At 43.7% G+C, this 15163-nt stretch overlaps 2 protein-coding genes across 2 annotated transcripts; both read left to right on the top strand.

Moving 5' to 3' along the window:
• Positions 1–172: 172 nt before the first annotated feature.
• Positions 173–8351, top strand: si:ch211-196f2.6 (immunoglobulin domain-containing protein). The gene is made up of 5 exons (XM_036547611.1): positions 173–718; positions 1620–1961; positions 2827–2959; positions 6140–6191; positions 7415–8351. The coding sequence occupies exons 1-5, from the start codon at positions 667–669 to the stop codon at positions 7649–7651; spliced, it is 816 nt and encodes a 271-aa protein (XP_036403504.1). The 5' UTR covers positions 173–666; the 3' UTR covers positions 7652–8351.
• A 1793-nt stretch (positions 8352–10144) lies between these two features.
• nat16l (N-acetyltransferase 16, like) lies at positions 10145–13935 on the top strand. The gene is made up of 4 exons (XM_036548083.1): positions 10145–10548; positions 11104–11303; positions 11928–12152; positions 12568–13935. Exons 2-4 carry the CDS (start codon positions 11115–11117, stop codon positions 13126–13128), a joined length of 975 nt encoding a protein of 324 aa, XP_036403976.1. The 5' UTR covers positions 10145–10548; positions 11104–11114; the 3' UTR covers positions 13129–13935.
• Positions 13936–15163: the final 1228 nt, after the last annotated feature.

Here is a 15163-nt window from a genome sequence, read left to right as displayed (position 1 = left end):
TTATACAGATTTATGGGCATGGCCATAAATTTGCAACGTTACGGGTTTACTGGGTGTCGCCTGGTACACTTCCTGTCCCAACAGAATGGTGGTTACACCTAAACCATTCTTTGTTTGTTCAACAAAAGCAGTGCTGGCCTGACTGCATCAGTGACTGCCTGTGTGTGTGTGCGCTGTGTGTGTGCTATGTGTTTACCTGTGTGTCTTCCGTTCGTCAGTGTGGTTTATGGTTAAAATGCAAGCACAGTGGAAACTCCGCCTATCAAAAGTAAAATTACAGCAACCAAAAAAAGGCAGCGTGCCGCAGAGGCTCCATTTCCTCAGAGAGGCAGAGAGAGAGAGAGAGAGAGAGAGAGAGGGAGAAAGAGAGGGTTTAGGTTCTGATTAATGTTCCCATCACAAAAGAGAGACAGAGAGTCTGAATGGAACGGACAGGGAGAATGTGAGAAACAGGGGTAGCACTAGTGCCGGCGCTGACAGACTCACCCACCAGCCAGCCGATTGATCGAAGCCGCTGAAGGCAGAAGAGTTGGGGAAAAAGAAGAAAAAAGAAAAAAGAGGAGGAAAAAGCAATACATAAAGAGAGATACCAAGAGGCCGGGGAGAGACAGAGCAACTTACTGACAGAGAACAGCCGGCATACGTCTGGCCATCGAAAAAGCTGCCATGAGACAATGCTCCACCTGCGTCCTTCTCATCCTTACCTTCCTGCACACAGGTAACTGCCCATCACTCTGCCGGGACGTTTACCAGCACATTCACCACCGCAACAAAATTACACCTGAAACACTGACAAATCGATAAAGGCCCGCTGCATTTGCAGGTCAAACTGGGCCTACCAAAACAAATTCTGACACCATATTTTGGTGTGCCTTCTCTTTCCTTACCTTTCTCTGTCCTCAGCTTTGCAAATGCAAAACTCGTAAGTACTGTTTAAGAACAACAGCAGCACAGAACCATGAGGAGGTCCAAAAGGAGGTATGTTGTGAAAGGATCAGAGGGCTAAAAGGAGGTCCGTGAGGGGACGTGGACTAAACAGTGCTGGCGTGCAATGTGAAATGACTCATGAGGCTCCATTTTCATACTGTAGATCTGAAACGGGAAATGAACAAGCAGCTGAAAGTCCAAAATCTGTCCTCCAGTTGCACTAAAAGCGTGAAAAACCCAACCAGATAAGTCTGCTCTCTGCAGAGGGCGGTCCGTGGGTCAGGGAGGGATGAGTACACTGGCGAGTGAGGCCTGGAAGGAGAAGCCATGTTAGGCATTTTTAAGTTCAGCTAGAGCACGTATGCACTGCTCAGTTCTCTGTCTGCTCAGACCAGCTCTCACACTGGGGAACCGCGGCCTTGGAACCTCAACCACCAAAAATGTAGTGGTTAGGTTTCTGCAATGTATGAACGGCTTACCTCATCTTGTGCTCTCTGGTTGTAACAACTGGCTGATAATGGCATGTGCTTTGAGCAGATTTAAACAGAGTGAGGGAAAAGGGCCTCGTCATCATGAGCTCTATTGCAGGTATTTTGGTTGCATTGGTTTTCCATTTTGAGCATTTTCAGTGTCTCAGTGTCCGGTGCGATTTTTGTATGTCAGTCTTATCCATTCACCCCCTCCCTGCACAGGCGGATCCAACAGCAAGATCGCCGTCTCCCACAGGTGGGTGGGAGACGCGCTGATTGTGACCTGTGACATTCTGAGTGAGGACAGGGTGACCCAAATCAACTGGGAGTGGGTCTGGGGATACAATCGCACCAAACTGGGGACCTTCCACCCTGAGCACGGCACCTACATTGCCCCGGAGCACAAAGGAAGTGTGGAAATCCAGGGCAGCTCCTCGCCCCGCACTACCTCTCTCATTCTGCTGGGGGCAGACACGAGCAACAGCAGCCTGCTCTGCTGTGTGTTCATCACCTTCCCCTCCGGGAGCTTGGAGGGCTGCGCAGACACCAGCAGCACACTGGCAGGTAAACACACATTTACACAAATATCTACATTTTACACACTTTCCCAAATGTTTCATTTTAAAACTTTTTAAAACTTAATATTTCATTTAACATTTTATATTCAAACTCAATATTTTCAAGCCAAAATTTAACATGTAAATTCAGTATTTAGAAAGCACTTGTATTGTGACTTTAATAATAGCACATTTATATATGCATACAAAATCTGCATGTATGTATGTACATATCAATCGTATCATATTCAATCTGAGAAACAACACTGGCCTAAACCTTGAAAACAGACTGATTTAATCTAAATCTGAATTTTGATGTGAATTGAATTCTTGGTGTTTTGCTTGCACCTCATACTCTCCTTACAGTCAGAGAACTGCCATGCCATATGGATCTGGTCCGTTTTAATTTTTCATTTTTTTACTGAAAAAGTTTTGGTGATGTTTATTATTTATTTATTTATTGGTTTGCAAATCAAAACTGGCGAACGCTGCTTAGTTTATACCGTGACTACCTGTGAGCATGCGCGACTGAGTTTCAGATACAGCCATTACAGCAAAAAATACAAGCTTTACCATGGTTACTAAATGGTAAAGAGAAAATATCACAGTGGCCTTAAATAAAACCTGAGAAGAATGCTTGCATGGTTGGTGACTGAAACCTGTAGCATACATACAGATGCTTGTGTGTGTGCACGTGTACGTGCGTGCATTTGTGCATGTGTGTACATGTGCGTGCGTGTGTGCATGTGCGTGCGTGAGTGTGTGTGCGCACACGTGCGTGTGTGTGTGTTTGTGTGTGTGTGTGAGTGCATGTGCGTGTGCGTGTGGTTGCATGTGGACTTGGATTCTCCTATGCGTGTGTGTGTCTGCAGCAGAGGCTCAGGAAGCAGAGACCCAGGAGCAGGCAGACCCTGTGGGATGGTGGAAGCTGGTGGTGATTGTCGCCGTTGTCTCCCTCCCAGCACTGATCACCTGCTTCTACCTTTGCTGGAGGTGTTGCAGCAGGTGCGTCTTCCTCTGTCACATTCAGTTACCATGAAACATAGTGCACTTTCTTCCACCAATTCATTTTCTGCTATTACTAGAAACATACTGTACATTTTCCGATAATAACGGGGTACAAAAGAAATATATATCATATTATACTCTCCAGATCTGGCAGTGGCAAATTACAATAACACAAGGTGAGAGTTTCTAAATACTCAACACCTCTGTGGTGTATCTCAGTTTACGTGCTCTGTCAGTCCTGCGGAACAGAAACCAGCTGTGAAATTTATGGCCCCTGAAACTCACCTGGTGTTAACTTGTGGTACGTAGTTGAGATCTCAGCGCCATTTTTGGCAATGACGCACATTCAAATGTGGTGCGTGGTGTCCTGTTTGTACAACCTCCTTTTGCTGTGGTGTCCTGTTTGTACAGCTTTTTCATGCCTTTCTCAAGATACTCTGGGTGAAAGCATCTGCTAAGTGACGAAAAAATGTAAATGTGTCCAAGAACGTGACTGTGGAGCCGAGCTGGAGTGGTGATCCTCTGTAGTCAGCAGGACTTAATGAGGTCAGCCTGAGCCTATTTATACTTTCGTGGGAAAAAAAACCTATCCACTTTTGCTACCTGATGCCTTATTGCATTTTTTTCCCTTTTGCTCCCAAATTTTTTGCAATCACCAATTCCACAATAGGCCCGTCCCACTATGACAGCCTCTGCACTCAGGCGGGAGCACAGGGTGAGGCCAATACAATCCTCCGACACAAGTGCACACCAGTGTGACTATTTCTCACACTAACAAGTCCCAAAGTGCACCAGGACGCGTGTGCTATTTGGAACACAGGTACATCTCCCTGAGTAATGCGAGCAAATCACAGGCACCCGAACGAGTCACAGGGTCTTGTGAGGAGTGAGGCAAGGTGACCCTCATTGGCCTACCCACCCCCAGAACAAAACCACTTTCTTTCACTGATGCAGGCTCTTAGTCTTACGCTGCAAATTTTACTTCAGAGGACGAGCGTACAGCAGAATTCTTCCCATTTCCCCGCAGAAGCTGTAGTCGCCAAAAGCGTGACAGCTGGGGGACACTTCTCATATGCTCCACGTTTCAGGGCTAAGAACTGTCACGCATTCAAAGTGACATGTTTTGTGATCATGTGATGGTCACACCGAATGAGACAGACTCGGCAACCTCCGATGACAGTCAGTCGTCAGGTGTCATGCATTAGAAAGGCATTTCTGTGCCACCGCTTCTGTAAGCAGTAACTACTCCTCAGTGCTTAGCTACAGCGGGGTCATATTTGGTGCTAAGCAAGATTTTTTCAGGTTAACACCTTGAAATTGCCTGGGCACACCAGTGGAACAGGGGTATAAATGATAGATTTGCTGCAAACATGACTGTGGCAACCTCACTCAATAGCATACATGGGATTTGCTAAGCAGGGGTTTTGCATGAATAGCAGTAATTAAGAGCTGCTTTCTGGGCACAGTGTCATGTGTGATTATCATGCAGAGATAGCTATATATCACAGGGAAAGGGGTGCCAGGACTGGAAGTGAATTTTGTAAGGTATTCATAAGTACCGCATTTACTGTAGGGAATCCTGTGCTAAGCACCAGCCTTAGACAGTACAGAGGGAATGTTTTTTCATGCTTCCTCACCCCCCTTTATGCAACCCTGTTTTAAAATCGGCAGTTATGTCCAGTGGTGGGCGTATCTCACCACGACAACCTGTGTACTTACACACGAGCACCAACTCCGATATACTCACAAAGCCAATGGCTATTTTTTGCATCGCAAGTCACACAGCTTGCAACAGCGGTGCAGCGCTCATTGGAGAACAGGTTCTACAACTCGACTGATGACAGGGCTGGGATCAAACCCAGGCCCTACAGCTCAGTTGAGCCCCCATTGAAATGTTGAGGCTTCTGAAATGCAGGCATCAACGCTGCTGCTCTGAGCTCAGTCTGTCATTGTGTCACTGTCGTGAGATTTCGTCAAAATTTAGATTTCTTTCTGTTTTAAATGTCTTTGTCAATAGCCATCATATCAGAGAAAGAGAAGACTGGAGTTATAATGATATATGTGTGTACTGTGTAACTTCTAGTTATGTTTCGCACAGACACAACGATAGTGGAAAAATTCTGTTGAAAACTTTCATTACATATGTATGAACTGTAGCGCAAACTGTTTACCAAAACTTCAAAATAATGTAGCCATTAACATTGTTACGTTACGCGCAGTGTAGTCGTTGCTTGGGTCGTGATGTGTGGGCCTGGAGTATGTAGGCGCACAACCATCTGCAGTTCCTCTCGCTCAGCAGTTTCTTTTAAACTGCCTAATTAGCCGTTTTACCTGAGCAATCTGCGTCACGTGGCCATTAACTTGACGCTGGCAGCGACCGCATTTAACCTGTGCTTTTAGCCGGTTTTCCTCTCGAGTGTATTCAACTCGTTCATTGTTTCTTTACGTCGGTCCAGACACTGATGGGGAAAAAACGATCTCTGGATAAAAATAGAAAGTCCTCGGTGAAACAAAACTGACTTTCCGCCTTTAAACACCGGATTAAAGCTTTTATCCATAAATCTATTTTCGGGCTGTTCCGAAACAGACAATAAGATGATGATTAAAGTCACAGCACATTTAAGTGTGTCACGTTAGAGCAGGACGCTTAACTTCGAGCAGCAAAGGTACGCAGACAATCCAACTGACATTTAGGCTACATGCGCGAATTTTATCATCATAAGAACATCGAACTGTACCCCATATTCAAATCGGTGGTCACCTTCTCCCTCCTCGGCGTTCTGGGGTCAAAAAGCAACGGGTTTTCGTCGATTTTACAAAAACAATTAAACGACAAGAATCAAAGCAGAATGATCTCATGTTTGCTGCTGTTGTCACAGTAATAATTACTAATATATCCTTAACAAGCTTCTGTTCAGTTCATATAGTATCATCATTATTGTGGCTATTTATAATAAGAATGTTTATTATGATAAAATGATGATGTGTAATACAAGATAACTAGAATTTTATTGTCATTACTAAGAATAAGGAATAATAGGAATGTATAATTTAAATATTACTGTCTGAGATTATATTTCATATATTTCAATTATATTTCATATGCATATTGTTAATTGATTGGTATTGTTTCACACTTTTAGAAAATTTACCATTTTACAATTTTACATTTTTCAGGAGACAAGTGTTTCAGGTAGAACGCACATATCTCACAGACCCACAGACAGAGGTAAGAATGCTTCCATATAGGCTATATTCTGCTTGCATTTGTGACAAAATCTCAATCTTAGCACTTCAACACACCGCTGCAACAGAGATGACCCCATAATCACCATTACTCTTTACTGAAGTAAATACCAGCTGAAATCATATTCTTTAATAACCGGCACCAGGAATGAAATAAAAGCCAAAGAGTTCCTCAAATCTGAAGTGGAAATAGTGTTTAGGTGCATGTACAAATCATGTATGAAGCAGTGAGGGTAAGCTCTGACCTGCATAGTAAAGCACTACTGCTGAAGGAATGGCCTGTCTAATATTACCCAAGTTTTCAGTTCCAGATGCCTCTGAAAAACTTAAGATTTTCACATCCTTTTATGTTGTTCCCACAGTTTTTTTGCGGAACTGAAGCAACATGCTTTAATAAAACTGAAATGATGCTCTGGGAAAATTGTGAATGCATCATGCATTAGCTGGGCTGTGTAGTGGATCTGGATTGTTTTGTTCGTATCTGGACTTGCTTATAGCCGAATAAGCTCATATTGCATATGGCTGGGGCATCAGATGAAGGCTTCGGTTTCCTGTGTCTCTGTGAACACGTGTGGTGAGATGTGTTGGTCAGCACCCTATCGGTTCTCATCAACTGAGCAGTGTTATTGTGGTTTTAGCATGTGGAGGAAATCTTTTTTTAAAAAAACGAGTTCTACATTTTCCGTCACGCTACGACAGGTATTCAGGGTGCAAAATCAAGTAAAGAACAAAATGCAGAATAAGCAAACCGTTTAGAGGGAGAAAGTCAGACAGAAATGTCTGCAGAGGAGAAGGTTGTCCCTGATGTCTCTGTATATTTTACACTGAAAGTTTCAATTTTGTTTTACAATGAGGCCATGCTACTTGACCTCATTGAATGCACTGTTACTGATCTCTGAGAGATGTTCTGTGACACGTAATTGCAGTTGTCTTGGATTATGGATGAAAAAATTTAAAAATGGCCTCCAACACCATGACCACTGCATATAAATTGCAACCACACCAGGTGCTGTATAATCCTCTAAGATTATAGATTTAATCCTTCTCTTAGATGCCTCTCTCCCCCCTTTTTACAAATCTTACCCATAATTTTCTCCTTCCACCCCACCTTGTAATTGACTCTAACTCTCCCAAAGCATAGCTTTGTAACTGACATAGCAAGCTATGTATTAATCAGGGATCTTTCTCTCACTTTTCCTCCTTTAGGACTCAACAAGGGAGATGGCCCAGCCTCCTCCCCAACAAGACCAACCTGAGGCATTTGACCCTTCAAAGCTTTACACCAAGATAAAAATTGACTATTACTACGGCAGACTGTGGAAGGCCTATGAGAGCAGCACCCGCTGGGCAGCGGGTCCCCAGACAAACCCCCGCAGGATTTATTATCTACTGGGGGAGCATCTACAACCAGAGAAAGGCGATGAGGGCCTCCAGCAGGAATGAGCCGCACTGCTGGCCTTGGTCTGCTATTTCAGCCATAGTGCGGCATCCAATTTGGGGCACATACCGGCAGTGTTACCACAGATATTCTGTATTGTGACCAGATATTCACCTCCTGTGTTCCTTCCGTGCTCTGTCTGGAAGGTGCCAGGGATAACAGGAGATTCCGGTATTGTCTGCCCTGCTATGCTATTGTTGAAGGGGGCCCTTCAAAAATGTTCATAACCTGCCAGAGAACACAGTGCTTGTAGCTTCAACAATGGCAGTAACAGAACTTTAGATAGGAAGCACACCAAGCTGATTGCTTGGTCAATATATAGATGATCTCAAAATATAGGTACATATCACTGCAAATCTCAGGGAAAAAATACTCTGCTACTTCATTGTTTAAATGTAGTCACTAACCACTTTTTTAGCATAAAGTGTAATGCTTAGTTTTCAGGGTTGCCAGTTTTCTTCATTCTTTCTTTTTTTAAACAGAGCTGTCTTTAAATAAGCATGGAAAGTCTGACAACCTCATAATGACCAACAGGATCAACAGATTTTATGAATGTTACAAATTGTGCCAAAATACCGCTTCAGAGAAGAAGACTTGCACAATACATAATAGTGCGTTTTCAAACATGACCAACACTCTTGTCGCGTATACATTATGTTACCTGCATATGGAAGAAAAACGAGGGTTATGATATGGGTAATCTAAAAATGGGTTAAATCTGTATTTTAAAAAGGTGTATATTTCCTTTCTCTTTGTAATTATGTTCACTGTGCAAAATGCGATTTCTAATAAAGTAATATTATAAAAGCAATTTTGCTAAAATGCAGCTGTTTTAACTCCATTATTCCAGCCATAAAGTGGGTTCAAAGCGAAAGTAGGGTGACAATAGCAAAGGGATTTTTAAGGTATGATAATAACAGGCTATAGAAATGAAAGTCTAGACAGCATCCAGCCATATCAAACAATCACTTATCTATATATAATTTCACCTGGCCTCACCGATTAAGTAATTCAATAGTGACGGCAGAAATCATTAAATTACAGTAGCATAACACAGGTTCTTATCCATACTGACGTTCTACATGTGATTTATTTACACAGCAACACATTTACTCAGGCAAATTGACACAGAATCCAGAACATTCAGGTTTAGCCTTGTTCCTTTCCACTGTAACAAACTGCTGTCAGTCCATTATCCAACACCTAATATTTTTTTATTTTATGATTAGTGGTAGGCTCCCTTAAGCAGATACTGGTATTCTGAAGGCAGTTGCTTACGTTTATTTTCATTCCCTTGCTTCTGGTTGTCATGCACCTTCATCTGTGAGATCACTGGGCCTCAGTGACTGGAACTGACAATAGGACATAAAAGCTTACCATAAAGCTTGGCTAGGCAAAGCATTTTTTTCTGAACATAACATGTTAATGTGTGTGGTACATACAATGGCTTAACTGAGCGAATATCACGAATGAGATTTTCTGTATTCAGATAGATAAAAACACAAAGTCATAATGAGAGCTTTACGTGACATTACAGTTACTTAGCAGACACTCTTACCCAGAGCGACTTACATAGCTCACCATTTTCACATGCTATGCATTTACACAGCTGGATATTTTCTAACGCAATTCAGGTTAAGCACCTTGCCCAAGGGTACAACAGCAGTGCTGCACCTGGGAATAAATCCAACAACCTTTGGTTACCTGTTTCTGACCACTGTACCACACTGCTGCTGAGAGCTGCAGCAATTGGGTGGATAACAGCACAATAGTACAGCCACTAGATGTCACAAGGAATCACAAGGATGTTTTTATTAAAATACCGTATTAAAGCTGTATTACTCTACTATTGGTTTATATAATGGCAGTTCTGTACACATCCAGTTTTACACACACAGCTTCAGATGAGGCTAGACATTAACCCTCATATTATACATACATGAAACAGACAGAAACAGTTACAGTCCACACACATAAGAAATACCACTACATATGAATACCAACTACATGTGCACACTCATACTGGTGATCAAAGCATAACCATTTCCTGTTTCTCAGGAAGTTCATTTTTCTGTGTATTTTTTCCAGTGTGAGTCCACACTGACATTAACACAGTTCTTTGATCTGCCTCTTAGATAATGGCAGATTTTCCACCATTGCTGGCTTTCTGAAATCCACCTCTTGCACTCTTGTGTTACCCATGTGACTCCACTTAGCTGTGTATTATTACACCTTTATGTTTGCACACCAGTCTCCAGAAGAAATTACTATCTTCTCTAAGGCTGTCTTACTAAACGTAACCTTTGTGAGAACAACGTTCTCGTTCGGTCTGTTGAGCTGTATCAAAGCATTGCTCTGTATTCTGTCCGTTCGGATACGTAGGAGCGTATTGAGCAGATCAGGTTGCACCTAGACACCAGATGGCGACATGATCTGTCGTAGATTACCACAGTTTGCGACATTAAAAGCGTATTTCCTTCACTAAATCTGTCCATTTCCAAAAGTCATGGATCAGGCGTTTAGAGTTTTAACAGCACCGTTTCAATGTGATGCATACTTAACCGTGCTTGTCAGTAACAATATGTTCATCGACAAGAAACGGGAAACCAGTGTTTAAAACATCCAACGTTAATCTCGCTGACTAGCTGGGTATCAGAAATGGATCAGAAAATCGGCCTGCTTTGTTACAATAACCAAAACTAAGATTGGCCGTTTTGATGATCCGTCACGAAACTGCGTGGGTGGACGTAAGAAAAACGCTACTTTAAACTGCAAGGCTGAAGTCCATTTCCTCAAGAAGAAATTGTTGCGCAGTTTTTTTATGTGGACTTGTCTGCTTATTTTTCTCCTTTGCGACCGAACATCAAACATATTTCTGTCACTAACACAAATTAACAAAGCGGTAGGTGGTTAGCTTGCTGCCAAATTAGTTTTCGGAATGAAATATGTCGTGTCTTGATTAGATTAGCATGTGGGTGTTCTAAGGGACGTGATCTCCCACCAAGTTAAGTGTAGCCTACGTCACGGACCTTATACGCCTATTAGCATAACATTTATGTGCTGACGGAGTTCTGTTCATTTAGCAAAGTTATACAAACTACAGAATTTAATTCTGAACATACATTTTCAAGTCGGGTTCTTTCTATTTTATTTCTAATTGCTATATCATTTCACTTAACCATTGGTGAGTTGATATGCCTTCCTCTAGACCATGTACTTAAGTTGTGATCCCTGATATTGAGCTTCTTAGGAAGTTCATTCATTATAGACTACCAGTTTACAGAGGCTCTGGTGTTTAAATTAGTTTCAATCTGCGTCATTTTGTGGACATCAGCATTTTTGCATTAACTGGCTGTGTCACTGCAGTGTACCTGTATTTATATGTGGGTGCCCGTTTCCGCTTGCTTATGTCCTACATCTGTGCAAATGCTTGCATTTGCGCTTCTGTGTGCTGCAGACCGCAAAGAGATGGCGAAGGACTGTGTGGGCGAGAGTGACGGGCTGACCTTCTGGCTGGCGCGATCTGAGGATTACGATGACGTCATGGCCATCTCGGAGGACATATACTGGGGCAACGACTATTTGCCCCATCGCTACCACGCCTGGTTAACCGAGCCTCAGAGGGTGGTGATGCTGGCGAAGAGAGAGGGGAAGCTGGTGAGAGGTGTCTGGGGTTGGGGGCAGTCAGTGTTGAAAAGGCAGTGAGGCAGATGGAGCACAGACAGCAGAGGGCGTAGCATCCTACAGATGTGACAGGAGAGTTTTTGGATACCGGGTTTGGAGAGAGTGTGCCAAGCGAAGGAAGGGGGCAGCAGAGTAAGAGAATACAAAAGCCAGGGAGAGAGAGAAAGGGAGCGCAGACAGCACAGAAAGATGGAAAAACACGGAGAGAGGGCAGAAGGGAACTAACATACAAGACGAGAAAGCTTGGTAAACCAGGACATCTAGTGTAGCTATTTTTGAGATTATTTTGCAAATACGTCTACTGTAATTATTTTCTTGTTATTCAACATAACAACATAAGTTGAATGACAAAAACAATCCCTGCTGTCTGTAGTCTAAAGTCTGTTTAGTGATGTGTCAAGTGTGGTCACATCACATCTGCTATCACTGTGAGTCCTGTTAAGCTATTCCATTTATGCATTGTTGAAAAGAACACTTCCTAGTGCCAGTGTGAATATATTCGCAGCCACCTTTTTGGCCCCTGTGTTATGATCTCCAGCTTCATAGCAATAATGACAACAGAGGCCATTCTCACTGCTTGCGGCGGCCTGTTCTCAGGTGGCGCTGGAGTCGGGGCTGGTGGTGGACGATGGCCGCACTGTTGTCGTGGAGGGGTTGCGGGTGTGCCCGAGCGAAAGGGGAAAGGGTGTGGCAGGGACCGTTCAGAGGTTCACAGATCAGTACATACAGCGCCTGTACCCAAGCATCCAGGTCAAGCGGTTAACCAGGGGTGACAACTCAGGGCCGCAGAAGCTGGCCAAGTTCACTCTGCTGGACAGGAGGGTAAGTCTGGAGCTTTTTCTTTTTCCCTTTTCAGTCTTTCAGTGCCTTAACCCAGCACATATTCAAACTCCTTTGATGCCACAGGGCCTGAGGCATGCTGACTTGCAAACAGAGAAGACAGACAGTGAAAAAAGGGGTGAGAGAGATCTAAGCATGCATCGCGGTGGGTTTGATCGATGTGCCGTACTCTCTTTTGCCCGAGGGGCGTACTCGCGCATTAAGCTGCTTCACGCCTCACAAGTCAGGCTCTAACCCCGCAGAGCCGCCCAGCTGACACGGCTCCCGTTATTACAGTCTCCACAAGGTGACAAATACCACGGAAAGCGTGTAATTACTCTGCCAGCACCTTTGTCCCTTTTTGACTCCCTCGCCCGCTCCACCCCCACGTTCATGTCCACCTGCTTCCCCCCACCAGGCAGTTCTCTCGCTTCGGGGCGAGTCGGTTACTTTTGACGCCTTCCTCTCGGAACTGAAGACCAAACTGAGCGTCAAAGAAGGACCTGCGCCAGAACTGGTGGTCCTGGACGAAGGGGAGCAGCTGAGGGGTGTGCTGCTGGACCCCGAAATTACCTCCCGCCTCCAGCTCCCCGGTGGCGCAGTCATCCAGGACTGGCAGCCGCTTCGGCCGATCGAGAGCAACCTGGAGGTCCTGCGGAGGCGGGGCCTCACCTGGTTGGCTGACAGGGCAGCGAGCCCCACCTTCCTCAGCTTCCACACCCCTCCCTACCCGATCCCGTACAACGGGGGGTCGCTGCGCCTCAACATCGACCTGTTCGGAACCGGCCTGGCGCCTGCCCGCCGGGCGCTCCTGTCCCACCTGGAGAGGGTGAGGGGTGGACTGGTGGGGATGGTGTTGGTGCACGTGTACATGCACCGGTCGCTGTGGGAGGGGCTGAGGGACTTCTGCGAGGTGAGCACGGGGGTGTGCAGGTGCAGGGACTACTGGGAGCAGCTCTTCCTGGAGAGGGAGCTGTGAGGGAAGCCACTTTACTCATGCGAACCTCCTCAGCAAGAGCGAGAGGGGAGGCACAGACAGGGAGGCCCTCAGAGAAGCAGCCTACATGACTACATTATCATATGTAAACTAAATGTAGTATCAATACCATTCTGAAGTATACATTTCAGGATAGAAATTCATTTCTTTATATATCAGAATACGCTTTGTTGAGAAACTGTGTTTCATGACCATGACCATGAAGGCCACTTAATTCAAAGTGTACCTATGGACAGAAAACATATTTGTCCTGTATAATCACATACAGTGTCATAAGCAGAGAAAGAGGATTGTTTCCATTAGATTCCTTATCTGGGAAAAGAAGAGGGTGCATATATTGTCAGAATAATGTGCACATAAGAATTAGTTCCATGTCTGAAGCGTATTCTTATGAACGACATGGAAACAAGTTGATGTGAATATGAACCAGTTGATGTGAATATGATTTGTTTAAAAACAAAACTATTTTGCAAAGATAATCTGGTAGTTTTAATTGTGAGATTTTAATATATAATAATATAATAATCAGCTCACTATGCAAAAAAGTGATCATTAATCAACAGAACATATGTGTGGAGACTATGAATTGTGTTACCTGCTTTCCTTACTGATTAGTGTGCTAAACGGAGTGTTTAAATCCTGATGCAGTGACATCCTGTGGATTCGCCCCGATGAAATCAACAATACATTGAATCGGAATAACACAAATGCATCAGATGAATTGTACTGAAATGAATGGAATGACAAACAAAAGAATAAAACATTATTCATACTCTGTAACAGAGAGCAGCATGGAGATTGTCTTTTGATGTATCTATTATTTTTTTTATACTGTGATTTTGTTTATACTCAGTAATTTGTCAGTCTGATATTGTGTTCTGTCAAGTACAAAGCACTGAATGTACTCTGTGCTGTGCGTGAGAATGAAAAAGAGGAGTCTGAAGCTGGTGATCAGATAAATAGATATAAATCAATGAAATGTGCTTTACTCATCCCCACTGAGCAATTTAGGTTGTCGCCCACAGCAGACCCAAAAGTGTGATGCTCAGTTACATCTGCAAAAACACTTAAGGTTATTGCAAGACACAGGCCGAGGTAAAGTCTCACCACAATGTCCTCTACCCCTTAACAAATTTATGCAGATGGAACTTCTTTCATAACACATTTTTGTCCTTTGTTCAGAGCTTGCCATTGTGCATATTAAAAAAATTATTTGAATTATTTAGCAGAATCGATCACAGAGCCCGAGAGGGAAGATGAGCGGAGCCACAGCGGCTGTTGAGAATTAGGGTGACGCAGTGACGTAGGCCAGATGCCTGCTCAGCTGTTAACGAATGATTATGATTGCACAGGAACCGGAAACCACAGATTAATGCCCTCACAAGGACCTGAGTCAAGCAGACAGCCTTTGGTTGGTGTGTGAGTCACTGTGGGCCAAGCGTACTGGAAGCCAGAGAGAGGAACATTCCACTACAATTCCAAGTGAGAAAATGAGAAAGTGAAAAAGCTGGAGTGTTTAAACATGCACCAGTCAGAAGAGGCCTAGGCAGGGTTCGGCTGAATGTAAAGGCCAGCTGCGCTCTACGTGTTAACCATTGATAATATTCTCCACTCTTTGCTGCATAATTACAGTAAATTTCATTATTTTATTTTTTGTTATGTAGCGCTATAATGATTTTGATATTGATGGTAATCCAAGCCTGATGCTTCGTTCCCCTAGATGCACACTATGTACAGACAACCTTCTCTGAATTGTCCATATGTAATTCTACATTTATTCACTTTAAAAAGTGCTGCTTTCCCCAGCTTTTATACGTACAAGCCTCAGTTGCATTTCACAGCTCAGGATAAAGGGGATAGTGAGGTGATGTGGTAATTCTGCAATGATAGGTTGCACTCGTGTAAACCTCCCCCAGAGTGTGGTCGGTGAGTGGTATCAGTGATCTAACGTGCAGCCAATGTGTTTATTGCCTTGTTAGTTTGTTGAATAATATGTACCATATGTATAATATGTACC

The sequence above is a fragment of the Megalops cyprinoides genome, chromosome 16, assembly GCF_013368585.1.
Source record: "Megalops cyprinoides isolate fMegCyp1 chromosome 16, fMegCyp1.pri, whole genome shotgun sequence".
Taxonomy (NCBI): Eukaryota; Metazoa; Chordata; class Actinopteri; order Elopiformes; family Megalopidae; genus Megalops; species Megalops cyprinoides.
Note: the sequence above shows the minus strand (reverse complement) of the source record. Positions and strands in the feature narration are given on the sequence as shown.